Below are 23,436 nucleotides of genomic sequence, written 5' to 3'. Positions count from 1 at the left end.
CCAACTGTCAGCAGAGTGGTAAGTGTAGCCACTCACCACTAGGGGCTCTTGCGCCCCTGATCACAAAACACAGCCCTGGATAAAATATAAAGTGGTCCACGAGTTCAAGTGCTCAAACCCTCCGCATGCTTGTATACTCAGAATAACTGTTGATTAAGACCATCCTCTGTCTCCTGTATCTTCCTACACTTAATGCAAGCAAATTTTCATCCTTCATAACAGTGCCCAGGGTTTTACCTTTGTCTATGCAGGTTTTACCTGGGCCCAACCTATCTACTAATAGTCTAAAATTAAGAGTGAGGAGGGGAGTTAGTCATGGCATTAATCGCTGCTATGGTTGGTCACTCCTCTCCTAGCACACTATGCTTGTGATCCTTCCCTGTATGGCTAATTCCAGTATGACTAGGCACATAGATCTTGTCCCTAACCCAGACACATCCAAATTCACCTAGTATTAATTAGTGTTTTAGGAAAGGGAGAGGAGTAATTAGGAAGTGTTATTTTTGCTACAGTTTAATTAAGTTTTCAATCATTTAAATACCATGAAGCAATGGAAGCATATTTTTAATGAAAAACTTAATTTGCTTTTGCCAACAACTCTTCAATTTATTATGGGTTGGTAACAAGAAAGACTTCACATTCCTACTGGATCGAATGAAAATATTTTAAAATACAAATAATGAAAATAGTTGACCAGTTTTAAACGGAGATAAGTAACTGGACCAGATGGAACATAACCAACACTTCTTGAAGCTAGCATTCACTAAGCAATATGGCGCCTATGTAGCTGAGAAATTGGTTACATAAACAGCTGTTTTAAACAACAAACAAACACACACGTGTTGTTATACTTCTAAAACCATTAAAATCATTAAAATGATGATTTTGAACGGTTAATTGGGTTAGAATAGCTACATTTAAAAAAAAATTGGGAGATTGTGTAAATAGTTTGTTAGGTCAGGATAGCTACATTGACGTCGTCCGACCAAAGGCCACCCTAAAGCCCGACCTGCAACCACCAGTATCCGAGCCCGCTAACGGAATGCACCCCTAGACATGGCCCACCCGAGTCAGGCGAGCACCGGAACAAAAGGTATAATTAATATATCATGCTTTATAGATTGTCACACTGGTTAAAAATCACACATTATACTGTACTTCTGAAACAACCAAACTTTTGAGAAATTACAACAGATTCACCTACTACACTCAAAAACCAAATTAACGATACATAAATTAACAAACTATCAACTATTCACAATATAATCAAATGGCGAAATCAACGATTTTATTCACTAAGCAATATGGTTAACCTTCCCCTTCACCTTTAATCACCTGACTTCAAATCCCTCAACCATAGGATGTATTTATGTTCCATCTGGTCAATTTACTTATCTCTGGTTTGCGATTCTCACTTTCAATTGTTTTAAAATGTAAATAAAATAATGGGCAGTTTTTATCTTGTTAAAGCACGTGGTGTGCTTGTATAATTAACTGTTGAAATGACTTTACAGCATCCAGAAAATGCGTATATTTCGCTGTCAGTGAATATTGATAATTTTAAATAATACCTGAACTAAAAATGAACACTTTTAAGAGGACCAATGTTGACGTTTACAAAAAGTCAGGTTCAAAAGTAACGCCTGATACACTTCACTGGAAGAAATTCGATGTATGTATGATAAGCTTAAAGTGTTAATTTGTCAGGGTTGTTTTCTAAAGTAGGTGCTCGCTTTATAAAATCAAATAGAATCTAAATGGTTTAGTGAGTAGCTACAATTTGTCCCCAAAAATGCTGTTATTGTAATTTGAAAGTCGCTTACTTAACCTAGCGAACTGTTCTACTGAGCAGAAGTTAGCTCCATCCGCCGGCTCTATTCGGCCCCGCGGGACACAGCTTGGGACAACAACAGCCTAAGTTATTCCACGTAACTGCGGTAATTTCCAACCGAGTTTTTATATTTTAAAACAATATGTGCAAACACAACGATAGAGCAGTTACATGGCGTTCTTCATACATGTGTGTACTATCAATTAAAATTAAATTTAGAGTGCGAACCATCGTACAGGTTGCACCAGGGTCTCTTGAAGTCCTCCAATGCGTAGCCTCCAATGTAGCCTAAGGGGAAGTGTAATAAAAATTTTTAAACAAGAATAACCGGCACCATTGCCTCACTAATAGATCATGTATTAACTAATAACGTTTCCCATGATATATAAGTTATTAACTTTTCAATATATTTTATTGATCACAATGCCCTCTTGTTTTCTGTAAGTGAACAGTGTGTTACAGTTAGGCAGTCGAGTTAGGTCACTCTTTCTAGACATTAACTTTAGGGCAGCTTTTAAATACTTAAATGAAAACCTGTATTCAGTAAAATAAAATAACATCTTGGTATAAGTATATTATGATAACTTTATTGAATATTATATGAAAGGAATTATTGAATCAAATGGAGTAACTAAAAGTCTGGGGGGAAAAAAAACCAAAGCAAGAGTAGCATGGGTAAGTGAAGAGTTCCTTAAACTATCTAAAAGGAAAATAATTTAACGGAAAAAATTAAAACAAAATTCCCAAAGCCTATTTTTGAAAAGTGACTGTGGTGCTGTGTCAGTGTAAATAACTTAAAACGTACATTAAAAATGGATTAATACACCAACAAATTCAATGTTAATGCTAAAAACCCCAGGGTAACACATGGAAAATCATAATGAAATTATTCATAACAAACCACGTGAGAGCTACTATGAACAAATTAATTTCACCAGTAATGGTAAGAGTATTCTTGCAAATGAAGTAGGTAGCTGATGAGTTTAATATGTTCTTTTCAAATGTAGGTGAGCAGTGAAATAAAAATAATAATTTTCCAAAGAATTGTTTGTATTACAGGTCCCTGTATTGGTTAAAGAATTTGGGCCTATCGACTACATAGACTTTTCACCGGTGGAACCTCATTATTTCGCTGTCACGTGTTCCGTGAGGGTAAGTACCGAAATAAGTTACTACTCTTTGTTTTACATTGTTTACTTTTTTTTTTAGGTCGGCGATTTGATGCTGTTGTACGTTAGTACCTTCAGAATTTTTTTTTTTTGCATTATGTTTTACAACCTTCCATAGTAGTAGTAGTACCAGAGCGAGAGATGTAACATCCGTAATGCATTGGCTATCCTTAATTGTTTTTAGTAAAAAATAACATTGAAAAAAAAAATTCAGTAGTTTGGAAGATTAAGGGTAAATATGTAGAGTCGCGGTATATGTGAAAAAAAATGCTAAAAATCCGAAAATACTTTTATTCTATGCTCTTTCACTTCCTCTTTTCAATAAACCCGGCGGAGATAAGAAATTCCAAATACTTTAGGAGATATCGAATTTTTATTTTCCATCACAATACCGACCATTGTTGCTTGTTTACGTTTATGATTTTTTTATTTTCGCGACGTAGGTAGAACGACTACATCATTTTCTACTAATGGCAAAGGAATTGTACCCGCCTCTAACGTAGGTGAGTTTTTAACGTTTCAAATTTTAATGTTTTATTTGTTGAGCAAGTAATAAGTAAAAAAAAAATTACGTGAGTTCCTACCGTTCATCCTTTGTCCCGGTTTGTTAGGTCAGGTCAGCTACATTATAAATACTTTAAAACTAAACAACCATTAAAATTAATTTATATTATTTTTAATGTCTGCTTAGTTTGAAAGTATTAATAATGTAACTGACCTGACCTAATCGACCATTTTAATTAATTAGGCATTCACGAACGGTAAATCAAGATGCACATAAAGTTCTGCCATTCCCGATTACACCCGAACAATTTACCTTCGGCCAACCTCGGGTTTATTTATTAATATTTATATTTCTCTGTTTATTTTAATGTAGCTATACTAACCTAACTAACTGTCCATAGTGTTTTAAAGTGTTTTAATGTAGCTAACATAACTATAATAAAAGTATTTTCAGATTTTAATAGATACTCCTAAACAAGCAACAATGTAGTCGTTCACCTACGTCGCGGAAAAAAAAAAATCATTCTCGTCTCGTAAACAAGAAATAATGGTGGCCGCCTGAATTCACAGGTATTGTGATGAAAATTTAAAAATTTGATATCTCCTAAAGTATTTGGAATTTCTTATCTCCGCCGGTTTTAATGAAAAGAGGAAGTGAAAGAGCATATAATAAAAGTAATTTCAGATTTTTAGAATTTTTTTTCGCAAATACAGTTACTCTACATGTTCAAAATTAAAAAATTCCATATCTCCTAAAGTATTTGGAATTTCTTATCTCCGCCGGTTGATTTGAAAAGAGGAAGTGAAAGAGCATATAATAAAAGTATTTTCGGATTTTTAGCATTTTTTTTCGCATATACCGTTACCCTACATATTTACCATTTTCCAGGATTTCACATGATTTTATATTTGTTGTTTCGTATGTAGTGTTTTTATTTAAATGTTTCCATTTTAGGTAGTTGCATTTTTCCTTGGTGATTTTTTGTTTAAGTTGGTACTGCTGGCAAGATGGTTTCTGGAATGATCCAGTAGATTTTTTATACAAAAGAAGTGTAATTTATTGTTCAGTATTATGAACTTTTAGGGACTAAATATTTTTGTAAATGATGATTTTTGTAGTTATTTTTGTAGTTAGGTATTTTTTATGAACTTTTTGCTTGGTAAAATGTGGGACTTGAATTTGATCACTATGGTCGGTGGCGTATGAAGGCGCGGGGGAAAGAGGTCGGCAGCGGGGGAAGGAAGTGGCAGCCCAGTGTTCGAGGCGGACAGTTGTGTGTGTGGGACTGACGAACGATGTGTCGCGGGGAAGCAGCTGATAGGCAGGCAGAGCGACCACCTTGTGGAATTTTGAGTGCCTGGAGTGTGATAGTTTAAGTAACAGGTTTTTTCATCAAGTTTGCGAAATATGTGAAACTGTTACGCGTAGCACCAAAATATGACCCTACAATTAACATTAACGTGTTATTGGAGAGTTAACTTCTGACAAGGGTGTAGCAAGAAATTGTATTGTCTCTATGCTACTGTCTACTTAATAGTTTGAATTTTTAAATATTTTTATAATTTACTGTTTAAAAATCTGTCATAGTTAATTTAGGAACATATGAGAAGTATTTTTTTTTTTTAAGCCTTTGTTATTTAGTCATTTAATAATAGTATCACTGTAATAGTGTACATTTTGTGGTCAGCATAGCTCTTTAACAATTTTTTTTACCACCAGGTTCAAATATATAACTCAATCACAAAATTAGTCCAAAAAAACTTGAACCGTTTCCAAGAAACTGCATATGGAGGTTCGTTTAGGAAAGATGGCCGGCTGCTGTGCGCTGGCGGAGAGGAGAAGCATGTCAAGTTGTTCGATGTGTCGTCCAAGTCTCTGTTGCGAGTTTTCCGAGGACACACCAGGTAACTACAGCGTGAGTCACAAGCCTGTAGGGCTAGTCCCAGCATGATTACCTCTGTGATGCGCAGTTCACCTAAATGTTATTATTCTTGAAAGATATATACATATTTTTTAAATTTTTATATTCAATAATACATGTCCAATGTTTATAGTAAAAAAAAAATACTTAACATTAAAAAACTTTTTTATATATGTAGTAGTAAATCATATTTATTTATTGCGTGGTTCTTTTTCAATCATCGATGTAGTGTTCACATAATGTGTAATGTCTAGCATTCACTTTATTTATATAAACAAGTTATTGTGCTCACTGGCAGATATTATCCACATTTTCTTGAAAATACATTATTGCAATAAGTCATGCAAAGGCAAATAAAAGAGTAAAAAATGTTATTTTTGAACTGTTGGAGCTTGAACCCTGGAGGCTGGGGTTGACACGGGGTGTGCGTCAGTGCCGTGCACAGGTGTGCCTTCACGCTGGCCGGCCTGCAAGTGGCCAGCTTCTCGGACGACAAGAGCGTGTGCCTGTGGGACATCCCGAGCGAGAAGGCCGTCCTGAGCTACGGCGAGCACTCGGACTATGTCCGGGCGGGAGCCGCCTCGCCCGTGTCGCCGGAGATTGTCCTGTCGGGCAGCTACGACAACACGGCGCACATGTACGACACCCGCACCAAGGCCCGGGTCCTGGCGGTGGACCACGGCTGTCCGGTGGAGAGCGTCATGTTCCTGCCCACGGGGGGAGTTTTCCTCACCGCAGGTGACTCCACTGTGCTGTTTGTTACCTGGTGCATGTCTGCTCAACTGATGTGCTTGAAACACTTGCAGGCAAGACTTATGGTTATTACAGTCACACATGTTATTTCTTTTACATTTATGTACTTTTATTTTTGACACTTGTATACTACATATGTCTTTCATCTTTGAATAGAATGCACTATGCAACTGATACCATGTTCCTATGTGCTGAAAAAAAAAATATTGGCTGATGTTTTACTGTGCAATTTTGTCATTGGCCAGAGATTGTGTCTACGAGCACCCTTTTTTCTCTTGGAGGTAGATGGTGGCCATGGCAGCAGTCACGTCTCTGCTAAGTACCGATAGGTTGCATGTCGTCCAGTGGCTCAGAATTAACATATTAATGTGGTGAAGAGACAATTTTGTGGCTGTGGTCCGGGCTACGCCAAAGTTAAAACTTTTTTGGACATTTTAATTAAAATTTGTTTAACCACGGTCATCGTAATAGCCCAAAATAATGAGTGAGTAACTTTGTCTATGTTTCCGGGGGTGGAGTCCTTCGGCTTACACCATGAGTTGCAAGCAATCACAGGATTTTCTTTCGAATTTTATGTAATTTTCCACTTTCTGTATCTACTAACGTGCTGTGAATCTGTTTTGAGTTAGTGTGTTCTTGTGAGAACAGTTTGTATTTTCGACATGATTTGTTTTTCATTGTCGCAAGACTTGTGAATTTTGATGAAGTATAAATAAAAACAGTAAAAATCTGAGAGACATTATATCAGTATTCAATCATCAACAGTAACAGTTATTTTGAAACTTAAATATTATTTCAGCGCCCAGCAAATTCCTTTAAGAGGCCGTGTCACAAATTTGCGCTCCTATCTATATCAATGTTATTTTAAAAGGCAGTTTTTCTCAAAGTCTATAAGAGGTAGGGGCCGGAAATTTTGCCTACTGAAAGTATACAATACATTTAACATAACCGCTTTTTCAAATTTAGTTATCATATCATATATTATTTCTGTGATGAAAATAATATTATCAATATTTTGATTTGTCCAGATTAAGTGAAATTTTGCTTATATTTATAATTATTTAGCAAAAACTGAAAAGACCATTGAAATGTATTGCACATAACCTTTTGATCAGTGTCTTCATGATCATGATGGGTTTAAAAACCTGGGTGTAATCAAGTCTTTAACTGTTACATGACAACATTTATACTTAATAATTTGGAGATAGGCCTTTTTCATCTTCAGCCCCTGAGCTTTTACTATCTGGTCTGGCTACCGACCTGACACTCTTCAACCACCCCAGGGGTCTCCGATTGCACATCCCATCAAAAAAAAGCTGTTCGTTAATTTGTTTTTTGTGTTCGAGCGAAGGTTTACTTCTCCACAAGTGCCACAGACTTCACACATTTATGCCAAGGTAATATTCCGCTGATGTGACGCCATACGAATTTATTATTCGCGACCATACAACTTTTTTGTTTGTCATCGGGAAAATGACGCCGCAGTTTGATTTTTTGTGGTGATATAAAATAAATTTTCTTGCTAGGGAATGTTCATTTTGAATTGAGCATTTTTAAATGTCAGCGTAGAATATGCTTATCTGCCCATTTTGTTTATTTCCATAATAATGAGTAAAGTTAACATTGTCATAGACATTTTATTATATTCATTTGCCGTCCAAGTACAAATGTCACACTACATCGCACGTAATTATATTTTTTACTAATTTGTTAGTTGTCATTTTATTTAAGTTACAAATAACAGTAATAAAAAATTATTACTTAATAGTCCAGAATAGAGATTGAGTTATTATTCATTTAATAGGGGTTAAAATATGGTACTACATACATTATTTATATTATCTTGTTGTCTTCTTTGTAACTTTACTGGAAGAATGGTTTTGGTATGTATGTTAACTCACAATGAAAATACTTCAGAAGTACTCAATTAACAGTGAACAACCTAGGGCCTATACTAATTTCATTATGTTCATGAAATAAAATTGAAATTACTAATAAAGATCTGTATGTGTTTCACGTAGAGATATCGTACGACTGTATGTGGTACAGACCAACATTTGCTAAGACTCTGTAAATAATTAATTTCAGTTAATGTGTAGGGAATATTAAAAGTTAGAAATAATGATATATATAAAACAATGCAAAGTTATCAGCATAAAAATAGAAGTTATTTTTACGTAGCGCCTACTGGAATGAGTATTTTGTGTTGAATTATGTGGCATGATTAATATTCTCTTATGGTATGTGTGTTTTGTTAAAATCTTATAAAACATAACTTACTGTTGAAGGATTTTCAATTTTTTGTGATCTTACTTAAACAAGTTTTAATTATATTACACATGTATATTTTAAAAGCATTTTAAAGTATACTTATAGAATTGTAATAGGCTTTATACGGACTCTTACGATGCATGTGAGCATCTATAATTATTAGAGACCGGAAAAATTCGCGGATTCATTCTGCGATAGGCTAGAAGTCAAATACATATACCTTTTAGATGATTTTGCTATTGGCTTACTGTTCATCTGGACGAATCTCAACCAATTATAAACCTCCAACCAAAGAAGGATCGAATCACAGACAAACCAGCTGAGACGACTAACAAGTCAGCAGCAAATGAACTGGCGTTATTTGCCCAAATGTACAGGGGAATGTGCAGTCTATCCTGAAGGCCGTCGAAACCGCGAATTTTTCCGGTCTCTAATCTACATCAATATTATGGCCGTTTCACAAGATCAAATATTTATTGAATTCAATCAGTTGCATTCATTGTACATGATTTTCAATATGTACATTGAATTCAATACAAATTGAAGATGTTACTCAACTAAGCTTATTCTTATTAACTTATAAGTATTTTGTTTGTTCAGTACATAAAAGTAAAAGTTTCTTTATTATTTAAATAATGAGCATTTATAAGCAATAACGTTTTCAAAATATTTACATAAACATAATGGAATATATTTTTTAAATACTTTATATCTACGATCACATCAACGGCAGTATTATGTAATCAATGAGGTAATGAAATATCTTATAAGGATATTTTCTTCTCTGTAAAGTAAATTTGTAATGCAGCCCTCTTAATGTTAGTCTTGTGAGTTATTTCGTCTTCTAATATGCTACAGCAATATATAAAATTAAGTTTTGTTAGTGTTTTAGTCTTGTGTAATGTTAAAGTGTAATGTAATAAATTCAATAATTTTTTTTGTAAATTCGTATTCATAAAGGTAGGCTACATATCGTATTAAGATAAATAGTAATATTTGTAAATATAAATTCTTTGAAACAACGTCGATAAGAGGTTCTCCTACCTCTGTTAAACTGTATGATGGTGCATTGTAAAAAATTAGGTAGTCTGACTTAAGTGAGATTGTATTTAGATTGTGTGTGATGCATATGCAATATCTAAGCATATGCATTTATGTTATTATCCTTTTAAAATGTTACATGATGAATTTCGTATACTTTTTAATGTCAACTAACATTATTTTTCACGGACTATTACATCCAGATAAAGAATAATTACCACATGTTTGAAGATTAATTGTATTCCGATACGTTTAAAGTATTAAAATTTTTAGTTTTAGTTTTAGATACGACTCATACTACATTTGTTAAAGTGAGGTTTCTTGATTCTGAATCCCTGCATCCGCAATTTCCTAGTGAGCCGCCGGTCATATTGTCATCCTCTCAGATTGTCGAGGAACCAGATACATTTTTCGTTGAGTAAACTCGAGCTGTCAACCTTCCCACTAATCCTGTGATAAGGGTATAGTAGCTTTATCACGCGCTGCGGCTACAGTTCCTTCGGTTGAAAAAGCCACTAAATCTCACTGTTAAAAGAGAGAACTTCTAGAGCAGAATATTGGAAATAAACATTTACTGACACGACCTCTTAAGTATTCATGTAGTATGTGCACTCTTGACCAATTTAAGCTAGTTGGAGCTCTCAAGTGTTGCAGTCTCGTGTATGTATTTGCTGTTTAATAAATTACTGCTCCGAGTGTTATAATAGTGAACATTCAATATCAGTTGGAATTTTTCCTGTGATAAAAATAGGTTTACAATGATCCTCGTGTCTTGCACCATTTATTTATTATTTCTAATTGCTTTCTTGTGGAGTGTAAGGAGATTAAATATTTATACTAAGAACAAAAATAATTTCATTTTGTAGATGTCGAAGGAAAGTATTCAGAAGTATAATATTTGTGTATATTAAAAAAAATATTTTAAGCATACCTGTGTTTTATGAACGATTATCTGTATTGTATGAAAATGTTATTATTCGGTATTCTATTCAGTTTAATTTGAATGTATGGATAATTTTATTGGGATTAGGCAAAAATTAACTTTTTCATAATTAAATTTGAAAGGGTTTTAAATTTTAAATTTAAATTTTTTCACCATAACCCAAAATGACTGGGAGACAGTACTTGCCTTGAAAACATTGATCTCTATTTTTTGTTCAAAATTATGTTGTAATTTTATTGCTCCAAATTGTAATATACTTTTAAGTCAAAAGCGTGATAGAATGTTTATTTTTGCTTTAATATTTGTAATGCAACTTCCCTGTTGCTTTAATATCAAATTTTTTCAAACATAACTTTGCGTCACTTTTTTTTAAATTGAAATGATTTGCATGATGCAATCCGTAAATGAATTTTCGTGTTGTGCGCTCCACTGATTGTGTTTGGAAAATGGTACAATCAAGATATATCTCAAAGCCTTGTGACAGTTAGATTTATTCTTGAACCAAGACAACAAACCACAATCCAGGTTAGTATTTTCTGCATAACAGTGTTTAAACTCCAAGCATTTTAAAAATAAATATTTAAAAATTAAATGGAAACAGATTGTTCTTATTAGAGGGTAGTTTCATAGTTCACAAAGTTTTGAGATGTACTATTGTGCAGGGATGAACCACATGGAGGGAATGTATACACACACACCCTCCTTCCCAAATTTCAAAAAAAAAAAAAAAAAAAAAAAAAAAAAAAACCATTCCCATCAACAAAAGGAAAGAATTTGAAAGACAAACAACATGCAAAGAGGTTTCTCCTCTTCCCTCTCCTCCCCCCAAATGAAATTCTGGTAATGCTCCTAGTGTTTTGCCTACTATAATGGTGCTTTTGTTAATTATTAAGCTAAAAATATTAATGTTTCTTTATTGTGTCTCAAGAATGTGTAGTAACAGGATGTCCATATTCTGGAAAGTCAGGTGAATTTCACATTGACAGTAATTTGAGGTGTAAATGTCATTATCTAGAGACTAGACTGCCATCATTTGAAAGTAAAAGCATTTTTTTTCTTCAGATGGTATTTTAGTGCATAGTCTTATATGTACTGTTTAATGGCGTATGTAAGGCTAGCTGCAGTACCCGGCGTTGCCCGGGCTGAACACAGGGTGAAGGGGACCTTTTTCGAAATAAAATGTAGTTAGTAATTGTCTTCTTAATTTGAATTTCAAGTGTGCAAAATAATTTATATCACTTTCAGATCCCGACAGACGTTGTTCTGCCAGTATATAATTATTTATGTGTATATATATTTACCTGTATATCTTATATATAAAATTCTCGTGTCACAGTGTTAGTTACAATACTCCTCCAAAACGGCTTGACCGATTTTTATGAAATTTTGTATGCATATTCAGTAGGTCTGAGAATCGGCTACTATATATTTTTCATACCCCTAAGTGATAAGGGTTGTCCACCCCTAACATTTTTTTTTATTTTTTGGACAAAAATTTATTTATTTTTTTATAATGTGGCATTAAAAAATACATACAACCCTAAATTTTCACCCTTCTATCACCAACCCCTAATTTTTAATAGAATTTTATATTTTTCAACCCCGGTCGATAGCTGATCAATTAACACTTGATCAACCTTCCCCGCCAGGGGTCTACCTGTGTTACTTCTCTACCCCGTAAACAGCACTGAGTAGGGATGAGACCGAAGCCAGTCTCCTGTTTCTCTCACACAATAAGCCTTTTCTCACTCCCTCCACAGTTTTAGGCCATTATTATTGTTAATGCATCAAGCGTAGTAGTAACGTTTACAATTATAATTTTACTATCTCAGTGTAACTCTCATATTAACTATATTCTCAAGTAAATTTATTATTAACAAGGCAGTGCTGATTCGCTAAATTACCCAAACGTCTTTAAATACCGCCCTAAAGCTCTCCTAAGTATTATGTTTTTGCTCACATTTTCTTACCAGATATATACTTCTTTTTTTTCTGACGGGTGAAAAGTCACGCCAGTGTTCATTCATCATTACTTACGTGACATTTAATGGCTTGAAAATAGCCCTTATTTTATATCTGATAAACTTATAGCGCCTGCGGCATTGTCAACACACACTTTGTACGTGTACTGCATGTTGTATCTAACCCCCTCCAACGCATTTGATTCTAAATTGGACTTTTAGTAAGGATCCCTAATTTTATTGATAATATAATATAGCTTATAGCCTTCCTCGATAAATGTACTATCCAACACTGAAAGAATTTTTCAAATCGGACCAGTGGTTCCTGAGATTAGCGCGTTCAAACAAACAAACAAACTAACTAACTCTTCATCTTTATAATATTAGTATAGATTCTGATAAAACTAGTACATCTATAGAGATGGTCTTTATTTAGTTGAAAAAATTTTAAATTAGCAAATCTTTTAAAAAGATTTGTCTGGATTTTTTTTTTGTAATGGAAAGTCATGGAAAAGTCAGGGAAATTTTTCTACAGATTTGTGTGGTCACTGGCAATGTTCTGTTTAAACTTGGCCAGCTATGGGGATGGTACAGGCTGAATTTTCTTTATTTCTTCCAGAAAATCAGAAAGTAGGTAAATTAATTAGAAAAAACAATGGTCATGGAAATTGGTAATCATGGTCAGAGTAATTTTGTCACGGGATTTGTGTGAACACCGCGGGTGAACGTGGAGCCGGGACTGCGGGGTGACCGCGAAGCCGGCAGAGAGTGGGTGTCGCTGTTGGGCAGGCGGCACGGAGGTACGGGTGTGGGACGCCCTGGCCGGCGGGCGGCTGCGGGCCAGGATATCCCAGCACCACAAGACCATCACCTGCCTGGCCCTCGCCTCCGGCAACAAGAGGCTGCTGTCCGGCTCGCTGGACCGCCACGTCAAGATATACGACATCGCCAGCTTCCAGGCCGTGCACACGCTCCACTACCCGGCCGCTGTGCTGAGCCTCGGAGTCAGCGTGAGTGCATCTTAAAAAATATATATATATATTAGGGATGGGAAAACCGATTCCCAATTTCATCGATACCTACCGATTCTACTTAAATAATCGATAATCGAGAATCGATGATAAAAGTCAATTCCCGCATGTAGCAAAAAAAATCATTTCACAACATTGCAAATCTGTCAGATACAATTATATAACGACTCTTTGAGTGGGGTTATGACCGACTAGACGCATATATAACAGTCATATTCCCCCAAATAAACAATATCTAAAACTTGGGTTGATGTTATACACAAGTCAAAGTACAAAAATTATTTATAAAAAAATTATCACTGCGTATTAGAAGGGGCCTGTTCTTTTCGCGATCGTGATTAAACGACGATAAACGCGAAATCACTGTAAAGTACAGTTTTTACCCGAAATCGCCACAACACAGCATTTTTCCACGAAATTTAGTATTAAAACATGAAATCGCAATGTTTTTACGGGAAATTTAAATACTGGGTAAAAGATTTGTCTCGTTACTGGTAAACAAACACCGCAACATGGCCGCCACTGAACATTAATCATAAATGCACTAAAGCAAACAAAAGCTTACACACGCTCACGTTATAATGTTAAACCCAAAAATATACTGTAAAAATACGCAAAACTACGGGCGAACGGTGTTTGGAACAGCCTTACGTGAGTGGCCATACCACGTCAGCCGGGGGCGCTGGGATATAGTTAGAACAGCGACGTAGTATCAAGCAGATTATCGGGCGAACCATACTACTTCGTCACCCAGCCGTACGGGGCAGCACAAGCATTTTAAATCGCGCCAAAAAGCGGAAAAATGTAAACAAACATTCATTTTCAAATGGTGTGACGATGATGATTAGTTGGTCAGTGTTTTATAGATTTTGTTGGGTCGTTACCACAACGCCGAAATAACAACAAATGAATTTGTGTTTCTTAAATGTAACTTAACGCCGAAATACCACAATCAAGTACAAAACTTTCATTTGCTAGTTCTCTAGTTGTTGCTTAATTTTGTTACTGTTTCATTTTACAAATTTTTTAGTTAATTTGTACCCTTCTCTAAGTTAGGCAAGTTGTATGAACAAAAATAATTTATACTGCTCAAGGAAAGCTTAAAATTTTTTTTTGTAGTTTATTACGTATTATAAAACAAATTTTAGATTAGTTTGACCCCTTTGACATATGAGCCATTAACTTCTAATGATGTAAACATTTATATGAGTTAATGTTATTAACTTAGTTGTGTTCTCAAATTTGATAAATATGAATTTATGATGTATGCTACATCATATATGTATTGAAAGCTGAAAAAAAAAAAATGTTGCAAATAGAATTTGAATTATTTAATATTATGTTAACTAGGTGAGTATCGAGTATCGAGAATCAAAGGATTTTTTAAGGAATCGATAATCGGGTATCGGAATCGAAAATTTTGGAATCGTCCCATCTCTATTGTATAACGTCTTTGAATATATATACTGTATAGAAGTCGCCAGCCCAGGTTAAAATTTCTAATACGGTTTTGAGGTAGTTGGTTAATTCACCGCTGCAATCGCCACCATCGCTAGGGCATCGACTTGTGGTGATCCCTAGCGGTCAAGTTTCGAACTCTTCAAACACCCCTTCCCCCTCCCGTTGAACGACGTTGAGCTGCAGTGAATGATGGATGAGGGGTGCGGGGAATGACAGCGGGCGACAGCGCTGCGCTCTAACGTGTAAATAACAACTAAGACGATACAGGGCATTACGGCAGCGCACTGCAGCGGTGAAGTTCCCAAGCTGCTCATCATACGCTTTTGAAAAACGTAGAGTAAATCCTATCCACTCGCGACTTCTATACAGTATATATATTCAAAGATAACGTTAAAAACTGCTGACTATTAAATCATGGTCTAATGGTGTAGTTTTGCTTTAATTTGTTTTATTGTAATACACGGTGGATAGCAACAGGAAGAACATGGAAAAGTCGGGGAATAACAACAACAGGAAAAAGTCTGTGAATTTTCTAGGTACACAGGGAATTTATGTATTTCTTTAATGATAACTTAAAAAAGTTATATAGTCAGTCTCATGCAGTACAGAGCTAATGATAACCACGGTTGCTAGATTGAAAATACCCAGCTTGTTATAAATTAAAAATAATATTTCATATGCCATTGTTAGTTATAATAAGTTTTAATATCCTTAAATTTTACTATTCGTAAATGTTTATAAGTCAAGAAATAAGTGTCTAAGACAGTATTATTACAGTTTTAGTCAGTCTGACAGAAAAAAAATTCCATGTTAAGCACCAATTATTATGTCAAATAACAAACTATTCTTAGCAGTTGGTCATTATTAATAAAATGTTTTCCATAAAATTATGTGCAGTGTTCCAAAGAGCAAATGTTTTAAATATAATTTGATAAAAAATGTTTAGCAAAAACCATTGCAAGTTAGAAACCAAGGTGGCGTCTTTCAGGGGCGGCTCCAGGAAGCTTTTCTGGGAGAGGATATCATAAAAATAAAGGATGCAATTGCAAAAGTGTCATTATATAAGTTAGAGGTTGCCATGGAATATTACAAATCATGGTCTAAGGTACCAAACTTCAATAGTTTAATACAACATTTGTGAGGAAGAAGTTTAACACATGAATTTAAGTATTTAAGTAAACATAAATATTCTCTCTGAAATTCATAAGTAAATTTGGGCTCGGAGGGGCTATAGCCCCCATCGCCTCCCTTCTGTAGGTACGCTTAGCGTCTTTCAGTCAACGTGTCCTAAAGATATTAATTAAATTTTATCAGTTGATGTTTTTAAAAAATAAAGGAAAATGTATTTAGAAAATTCTCATTCCAAATTTAATTTACAAAATAAAATGTTTAAGATACATTTAAAAAAAATTTTCATTAGATTACAAAGTTGTGTCTAAAAAAATTTTGCTCTATGGCGTATATCTGGAAACAGTACATTGAAACAATGACAGCGTTAATGGCAGAAATTGTGCAATGGAAAGAGAGAGTAAAAGCTTATTTAAATGCGCACTGCAAACTAAGGTTGAGGTACGCGGTAGTAAACGTTTATTTTTATTTCTACCAGTTAAACGTACATATCCATTCTTCTCCATTTTCAACCCATTTCAGAGTGTTCCATTCCTTTTTCGTCTTATTATACTATCAGCACTTAATTACGCACATTGACTTCAGTGTTATCAACCACAGTGCCATAAAATATTTGATAGTTGCCTGTTGCAATTGTGAAGGTTGGTAAGCCTATGAGTTGAGATTTTGAACTGGTAATTTTGATAGTTTATTTGCAAATACCTAAGGGAACATTTTTGTCTAAGTCTGCAAAAGTAAGGATTTTTTCTATCAGAGTTTTGATAGCCATCCTGAGTAAAATTAATTAAAAAATTAGTCAATATTATCAATGTAAAATGGAATTTAATTTAGTGAAACCATTTTTGCTTGAAAAGTTGAAAGATTTTTTTTTTAATAGCGTCGACTACATTGCCCAGAGAGTATTTGAAAGCGTGCGTGATCTTGGTGGTTCAGGCCGGAGACGAGACGGTGGTGGCCGGAATGGTGGACGGCCTGGTGTCCATCTCGCAGCGCCAGGAGGACGCCCGCCCCACCAAGAGGGAGCGCCGCAAGCCGTCGTACCGCTTCGCGGGCAGCGACTGCCCTGCGGTGGATGCCCTGGTCCTGGAGGAGACCCACCCCGTCCTGGCCAAGCACGACACCCACTTGCGCAAGTTCGAGTACAGCAAGGCCCTGGACTCGGTGCTGGTGCCGTACGTGGCCGGCCGCAACCCCCACGTCACCGTCGCCGTCGTGCAGGAGCTCATGAGGTGGGGCAGCGTGCACCCGAGCGGCACGTCTGTGGCACACTGCATGCTCTCACACAACAGTTTTACACATTGTACGTAATTTATTCTTCCTTCTGGGTTTGATATTTCAGAAGCTCTTTAATAAACACAAACCAATACGTACTATTATACTGTAGAACTCAGTAATACTTATCTTGAAATCTACTATATAAAAATAAGTCGGGTTTTCCTTCCTGACGCTATAACTCCAGAACGCACGAACCGATTTCCACGGTTTTGCAGTCGTTGGAAAGGTCTCAGGCTCCGTGAGGTTTATAGCAAAGAAAATTCAGGAAAAATTCAGGACAAACCAACATTTTAAGTAGATGGCGCCGGCAAAATACCACTCACTGACTCACTCATCACGAGATCTCTAAAACTATACACCCGATTGACTTGAAATTTAGCATAGTTACTCATTTTGTGATGTAGACGCTCACTAAGAACGGATTCTGTGGAAATCCGATCCCAAGGGGAGTTTCGGGGGCGTAATATATCAAAATTTCCAGTTTTTGGTAGGAAATCACCATGGCAACTGCTGTTGCTTTGTTGATGCTTCATTCGTCTCTATGGCAACGACTATTTCATTGTTAGTGCAGTCCTCATCAGCGTTGAAATTTTTCGGGTACTTTAAATATCAAAAATTGCCCTTTTTTTCAAGTATATATATTTTACAGATTTGTAACTTCACAGTAATCTTCCTTATGTTACACAGGATGACATTTTCCGAAATTAGATCCCATGGGTGGTTAAAACAAGGCAACAGTGGGTACTTTGTGTGCATGAGAACAGGATTTTGCATTGTTCATGCCTTCTGCATCTCCATGGCAACGGGCATCGCGCGGCAGTGGCGTACCCACAAGGAGGGGCATGTAGAATGAGCGGCGCAAGAGTGATCTGCCTGTAGACTGCCGTAGCGAAGTACGGGTACATCAGTTGTACCTTGCGTGCACGAGTCGGGAAACCATCGGTGCTATTCATTTTCTCTCCGGTACATTATACAGCATTGTAATACATTTTCACTGAATTTTTTTTATTTACCATTACCGTAAATGGGAGGTGTGGCTTAATTTTTTTCAATTGGTATAACCGTGCGAAGCCGGGTCGGGCAGCTAGTACTGTATAGAAGTCGCGAGTGGATAGGATTTACTCTACGTTTTTCAGGAGCGTATGATGAGCAGCTTGGGAACTTCACCGCTGCAGGGCGCTGCTGTAACGCCCTGTATCGTCTTAGGTTGTTATTTACACGTTAGAGCGCAGCACTGTCGCCCGCTGTCATTCCCCGCACCCCCCATCAATCATTCACTGCAGCTCAAGGTCGTTCAACGGGAGGGGGAAGGGGTGTTTGAAGAGTTCGACACTTGTCCACTAGGGACCACCACAAGTCGATGCCCTAGAGATGGTGGCGATTGCGGCGGTGAATTAACCAACTACCTCAAACCATATTAGAAATTTTAACCTGGGCTGGCGACTTCTATACAGTATATATATTCAAAGCTTGTATGTATTTTATATGAAACTAGCTGCCCGACCCGGCTTCGCACGGTTATACCAATTGAAAAAAATTAAGCCACACCTCCTGCTTAAGTTCTGATCCTGTATTTATGTCACAACTTAGCAGAAATACTGGTACGAGACATAAACTTCACAAGATAAAATAAGCGGAGTCTTGGTAACTGTTTTATACATATTTTATAATTTCGGAAGTATTGTACAGTTGATGCATATTTTTAAACCAACCATTTATTTCTGGGGATTGTAAATAATAATTATTGGTATCAAGACATCGCGATGAACGTAAACTTGAACACGTCACGGCAGCGATAAAACTGGTGGGTATACCAATAAACTGGTATTAGAACTGTACAAAACTGGTACACGAGAGGTGGAGCTTATATTTTTTTCCGCTAAGCTCGCTTCTATTGGCTGGCTGCTGATGTAAGGACACGAGTCTGGGGGGAGTGTAGAGTGAGTTATACTGCGCATGCGCAGTTCAGCGATCAAAGAGAGCCAGCCGGCGGCCACGCCGCGCCGTAACAGCAGCTGACCGAGAACAATGATCTTTCTCCGCGTACGGCGTGCTATTGACGGTAAATTTCTATCAATTTGCTGCCTTTTTTCTTCTTTTTTTTAAATTTTTTAAAGTGACGCAATGTGTATGTAGCCCGTATTTGTTATAAATGCTGCAGGTTGCAACTGTATTTTAATAAACTTTAACGTAGGAATTTTTACACTTTTCATATATATTTTTTTATTTTTTGCCTCATTTTTCACTTTCTGAAAATCTGTATGTACGACCGAGGTGTACGTACGAACCGGGGGCCGTACGAGCGAGGTTTTACTGTAGTTGTTATGCATTACCGCAAGGTTTATTTGCACTCTTGTGTATGTTATTAGCATAAGCTATTTGTTGGTTACTACTACTAGTCTATAGCATGTTTGGTGAAACCACCATACTCGTTCTTGCGTGGTACGAGGCCTGCTCCATGCTCTCATTTCCAGACGAAAAGGCTTGGAGGCAGCGCTGGCCTCCAGAGACGAAGCAACGCTGCTGAAAATTCTCAAGTTTGTTGTCCGCAACTTGAGCGATGACCGTTTCACGCGTGTACTAATTGACTTCACCAACATCTTCCTGGGTGAGTTTCATATATGGTTACCTGGAAGAGAGTAACATTACTTACAAATACCTAAAGGGATGTTGACTAGGAATGGGCCAGTCAAATTCTCAAATCCTGAAATGCCATCAAATCTTAAGTGTTCGAAAGATTTGAGAAAATTCAAATATGTAGTATTACATAGTTAGTATCTGTGTAGTTGGCAAGAACTACATTATGTATCCCTACAAAAGCTGTCAAATAAATATATTTGCCACAAACTACAATGCACTGGGAACATTTTTGACACAAATAAGATTATTTTTTGTCTCATATGCTTTTTTAGTTTAAAATAGAAAAATAAGAAAAAATGGCACATTCCTGTGAATAGTACAGTAAAATCCCATTTTTACGACCCCATTTATAACGACCACCTCTATTCTCTTAGAACCCTTTTTGAGGTACTGTGAAAAGTTTGTGTTATCAAGTAAAAAATTTGAAGGTTTTGTGTTAAAAACCAAAAATTTGAAGAAAATGGGTCAAAAATGTTGGAAGCACGTTTGGCTGCATTTATCTTGCTAAGCAATAAGCACTACTAAATGTGTCACCGTTGACACCTCCTTCCCCAAGTAACGGTTCCATGGCACCAACCGTCCAGCACCCGCAAGCCAACAGCTAACCATTGTGATACTGCTTGCTCTTGGGACACATTGCCCTCACTGTTTATTTCTGTTGGTACTGAAAATTTTGTGAACATGATAAACAAGAAAAATAATGTAATTTGTATTGATTATGTTGAAATGTGATTTTTTTTCTTTCATCTTTAATACGAATTCCTACAAATTATAGGCTCTGATTTTACAAACTATGTATACTGAAAATGGTTTATCGTAGAGAAAAATTGCATAGAATAAAACTTGTTGCATAATTAACCACTTTTATTGGCAAATCTCCATATAACTTGCTGTGCATCTATTGTGTACTTCCGCTGTGACTCCAAGCCCATCTAGACCACTGTCTCTATGGGAATAGTTTATTTGAAAAACTACACGCTCTGTCTCTAGACTGTGTTACTTTTGACTGCCTCCTGAATCACGGGTGTGACAGATGAGATAGCTTCGATATGTGTGGGGGTAGTGGCAGTGAAATGGGGAAGGGAGAGAGAGTTGGCGTATGTGTATATATGTGTGTGTGTGTGTGTGTGTGTGTGTGTGTGTGAGAGAGAGAGAGAGAGAGAGAGAGAGAGAGAGAGAGAGAGAGAGAGAGAGAGAGAGAGCAGGAATTTTATATGTATATATATATGTGTGTGTATAAAGAGAGAGAGAGAGAGGGAGGGATAAAGATAGATATAGAGAGAGAGCTATAAAGATATATAGAAAGATAGAAAAATAGAGTGATGACAAAGAAACTGTTGTCATAGCGCTTAAGTTTCTTAATTTCTCTGTTGTATAGATAGTTATGGCTCATATCTGATAAATGATTACTTTAGTGAAAAATATTTTTCATTTTCCTATTGTAATTGGTATAAAATTTACTTTAGTGCTTTTAAAAGATACAGTCATTAGAACATAGGCTTGGAGTGAAAAATTGCATATTTTGACATACAGGATCAAGGGGTGTTGGGCATTTGTCTGTCCAAAATGTTTATTGCGGCCCCCCCTCTGTCACGACTCTATTCCTGGGAGCCGTGTAGTCGTTACAATGGGATTATACTGTAGATACACGTATTTTGTATTGTGCTTAATTTGCTTACTACATACTACGTATACAATTTTTTCATGTGTTATGAAAATGTAAAAATGTTATGTTAAAAGGTGTTGAGAAAGTCTTCAAACTAGTTCACTGGTTATTTGTAGACTTTATGTATTAGGCAATAGTAATATTTTTGCTGGCTTAATCAATTACAATATTGTAATGGGTTAGGTGAACTAACCATTATTATATTATAAAACACATAAGTTAAGGGCCCTGCCTACCTGGGTACACATATGGTATGCAGAGCTTCAGAAAAAAATCACACATTTTGAAAACTGCTGAAGATATCACAAAAAAAATATTTAAGGATACATTGAGGGCAGATGGGCAGTTCTGTTTCTGTATTTTGTTTTAAAACTGTTTTTTTAGAAAATGGTAAATGGCTGAGACTCATGTTTTCAAGATTATTTTTAGGCGTGAAAACCCAATACAGATTCTTGAAAGCACTCAAGGGACTTGCATATCTTTATTTGTCCACCATATAATTTTACGGTTAGCACTCAAATCTCATGGTTGCCCTATTCACTACGAGAAGACTGCACACAAGTTCAGAGCTGTGCACTAGAAGCACCAGCGAGCGTCTACCTTATCTTCCTGCCTTACTAACACAGATACACCTCTGATTAGGCCAGGTACCCTTACACATCTGAAGCAGTACGTATGTTTTATATTTGATTTCTCTTTGTGGAGCGATGGAACAGTTTGTTCAAACAAGTAGGTAATTAGTGTTAACGAGGTTTGTAACTTGAATGTTTCACTCTTCAATGTTTCACTGGCTGCTTGTCTGTGCCAGAAGCCGGGTTGTGCACTGAGATGTTGTGTTGCAGACGTGTACGAAGGCAGTGTGACCCAGAGTTCGCAGCTGAGGAAGATGATGGAGAGTCTTGCAAAGCGAGTGTCCGAGGAGGAGGCCCTAGTGCGGGAATTGGTTTCCCTGCAGGGCTGCCTGTTCATGCTGACATCTGCGGCCAGTTGTACTGGCCCTGCTGTCCCCCAGCCTCAGCTCTTGGCCTTGAAGCCATCCCTGGCCGCGCAGAACAGCTCTGTCATCAACGTTGCGTGATGCAGTACGTTCCAGCTGAAGCCTTGCACGAGCAAGTGTACCTCGTAGCTTCATGTGCACCGAGATTGATGAAATGACGTTAAGCTGTATAGTGAGCGATTAGTGGGGTGAAAAATACAGAAGTGAGAATGCATGTCTTTTTAGAGCTATTGTGATATTGAAACCTAATGTAATAAATGACCAGAACTATGGTTTGTAGTAGTATCCTTGGTACCTATATCCATTCTGTCAGTTGTCGTGTGTTGTGGAACCTTACATACACACCATCTTAAATTTCTACTCTCATAGCGAGTATCTGAAGATAACTTTGTTGTCTACTATGTAATTGTAACAGTTGCGCGTTAGTTCACGTCACAGATTCAAGTGGCTTGCGTTCGCGTCACAGATTTTTTTTTTTTATTATTTAAAGTTGAAAGGTCGCATGAATTATTAATTTAAATTGTGTGACATATATTTTGACTGAAAGGTATTAATCTTTATGTTATAGCATCCTACATAACCTCAATGTGTGTCATTGAAGGTTACCCAAAGACACTATAACATATGAAAGTTTCAGACATGTCGGATCGTTTACATTTACTCCACTATGTTATTATGTATTAACCCAAGCCAATGGTGCCCTGTTGGGCGTGTAGTAAAATCATAAGAACCTTGAGCCGACTGGGGAGGCCATATTACACAGGATAAAACAGTTAAATATTAACTAGTCATAAAATTAATATGGACAGTGGTTTTAGTTAAATAAATACAACAATATCGTTT

The 23,436-nt window shown here is 36.5% G+C and overlaps 1 protein-coding gene across 1 annotated transcript; it reads left to right on the top strand.

Annotated features, from left to right (window-relative positions):
• Positions 1 to 1,393: 1,393 nt before the first annotated feature.
• LOC134530583 (U3 small nucleolar RNA-associated protein 15 homolog) lies at positions 1,394 to 22,868 on the top strand. Its single transcript, XM_063365554.1, has 8 exons — positions 1,394 to 1,672; positions 2,891 to 2,983; positions 5,225 to 5,409; positions 5,860 to 6,164; positions 13,185 to 13,405; positions 16,949 to 17,244; positions 19,765 to 19,898; positions 22,439 to 22,868. Exons 1-8 carry the CDS (start codon positions 1,583 to 1,585, stop codon positions 22,672 to 22,674), a joined length of 1,560 nt encoding a protein of 519 aa, XP_063221624.1. The 5' UTR covers positions 1,394 to 1,582; the 3' UTR covers positions 22,675 to 22,868.
• Positions 22,869 to 23,436: the final 568 nt, after the last annotated feature.

This window comes from Bacillus rossius, chromosome 3, assembly GCF_032445375.1.
Source record: "Bacillus rossius redtenbacheri isolate Brsri chromosome 3, Brsri_v3, whole genome shotgun sequence".
Lineage (NCBI taxonomy): Eukaryota > Metazoa > Arthropoda > Insecta > Phasmatodea > Bacillidae > Bacillus > Bacillus rossius.
Note: the sequence above shows the minus strand (reverse complement) of the source record. Positions and strands in the feature narration are given on the sequence as shown.

Bases quoted from the DNA above. Each gene is read 5' to 3' on its own strand.
- LOC134530583 (XM_063365554.1), top strand. From the start codon at position 1,583: ATGAACACTTTTAAGAGGACCAATGTTGACGTTTACAAAAAGTCAGGT. The intron at 5,410-5,859 runs GTAACTACAGCG...GGTGTGCGTCAG, and splicing joins GTTTTCCGAGGACACACCAG to TGCCGTGCACAGGTGTGCCT. The intron at 13,406-16,948 runs GTGAGTGCATCT...TTGGTGGTTCAG, and splicing joins TGCTGAGCCTCGGAGTCAGC to GCCGGAGACGAGACGGTGGT.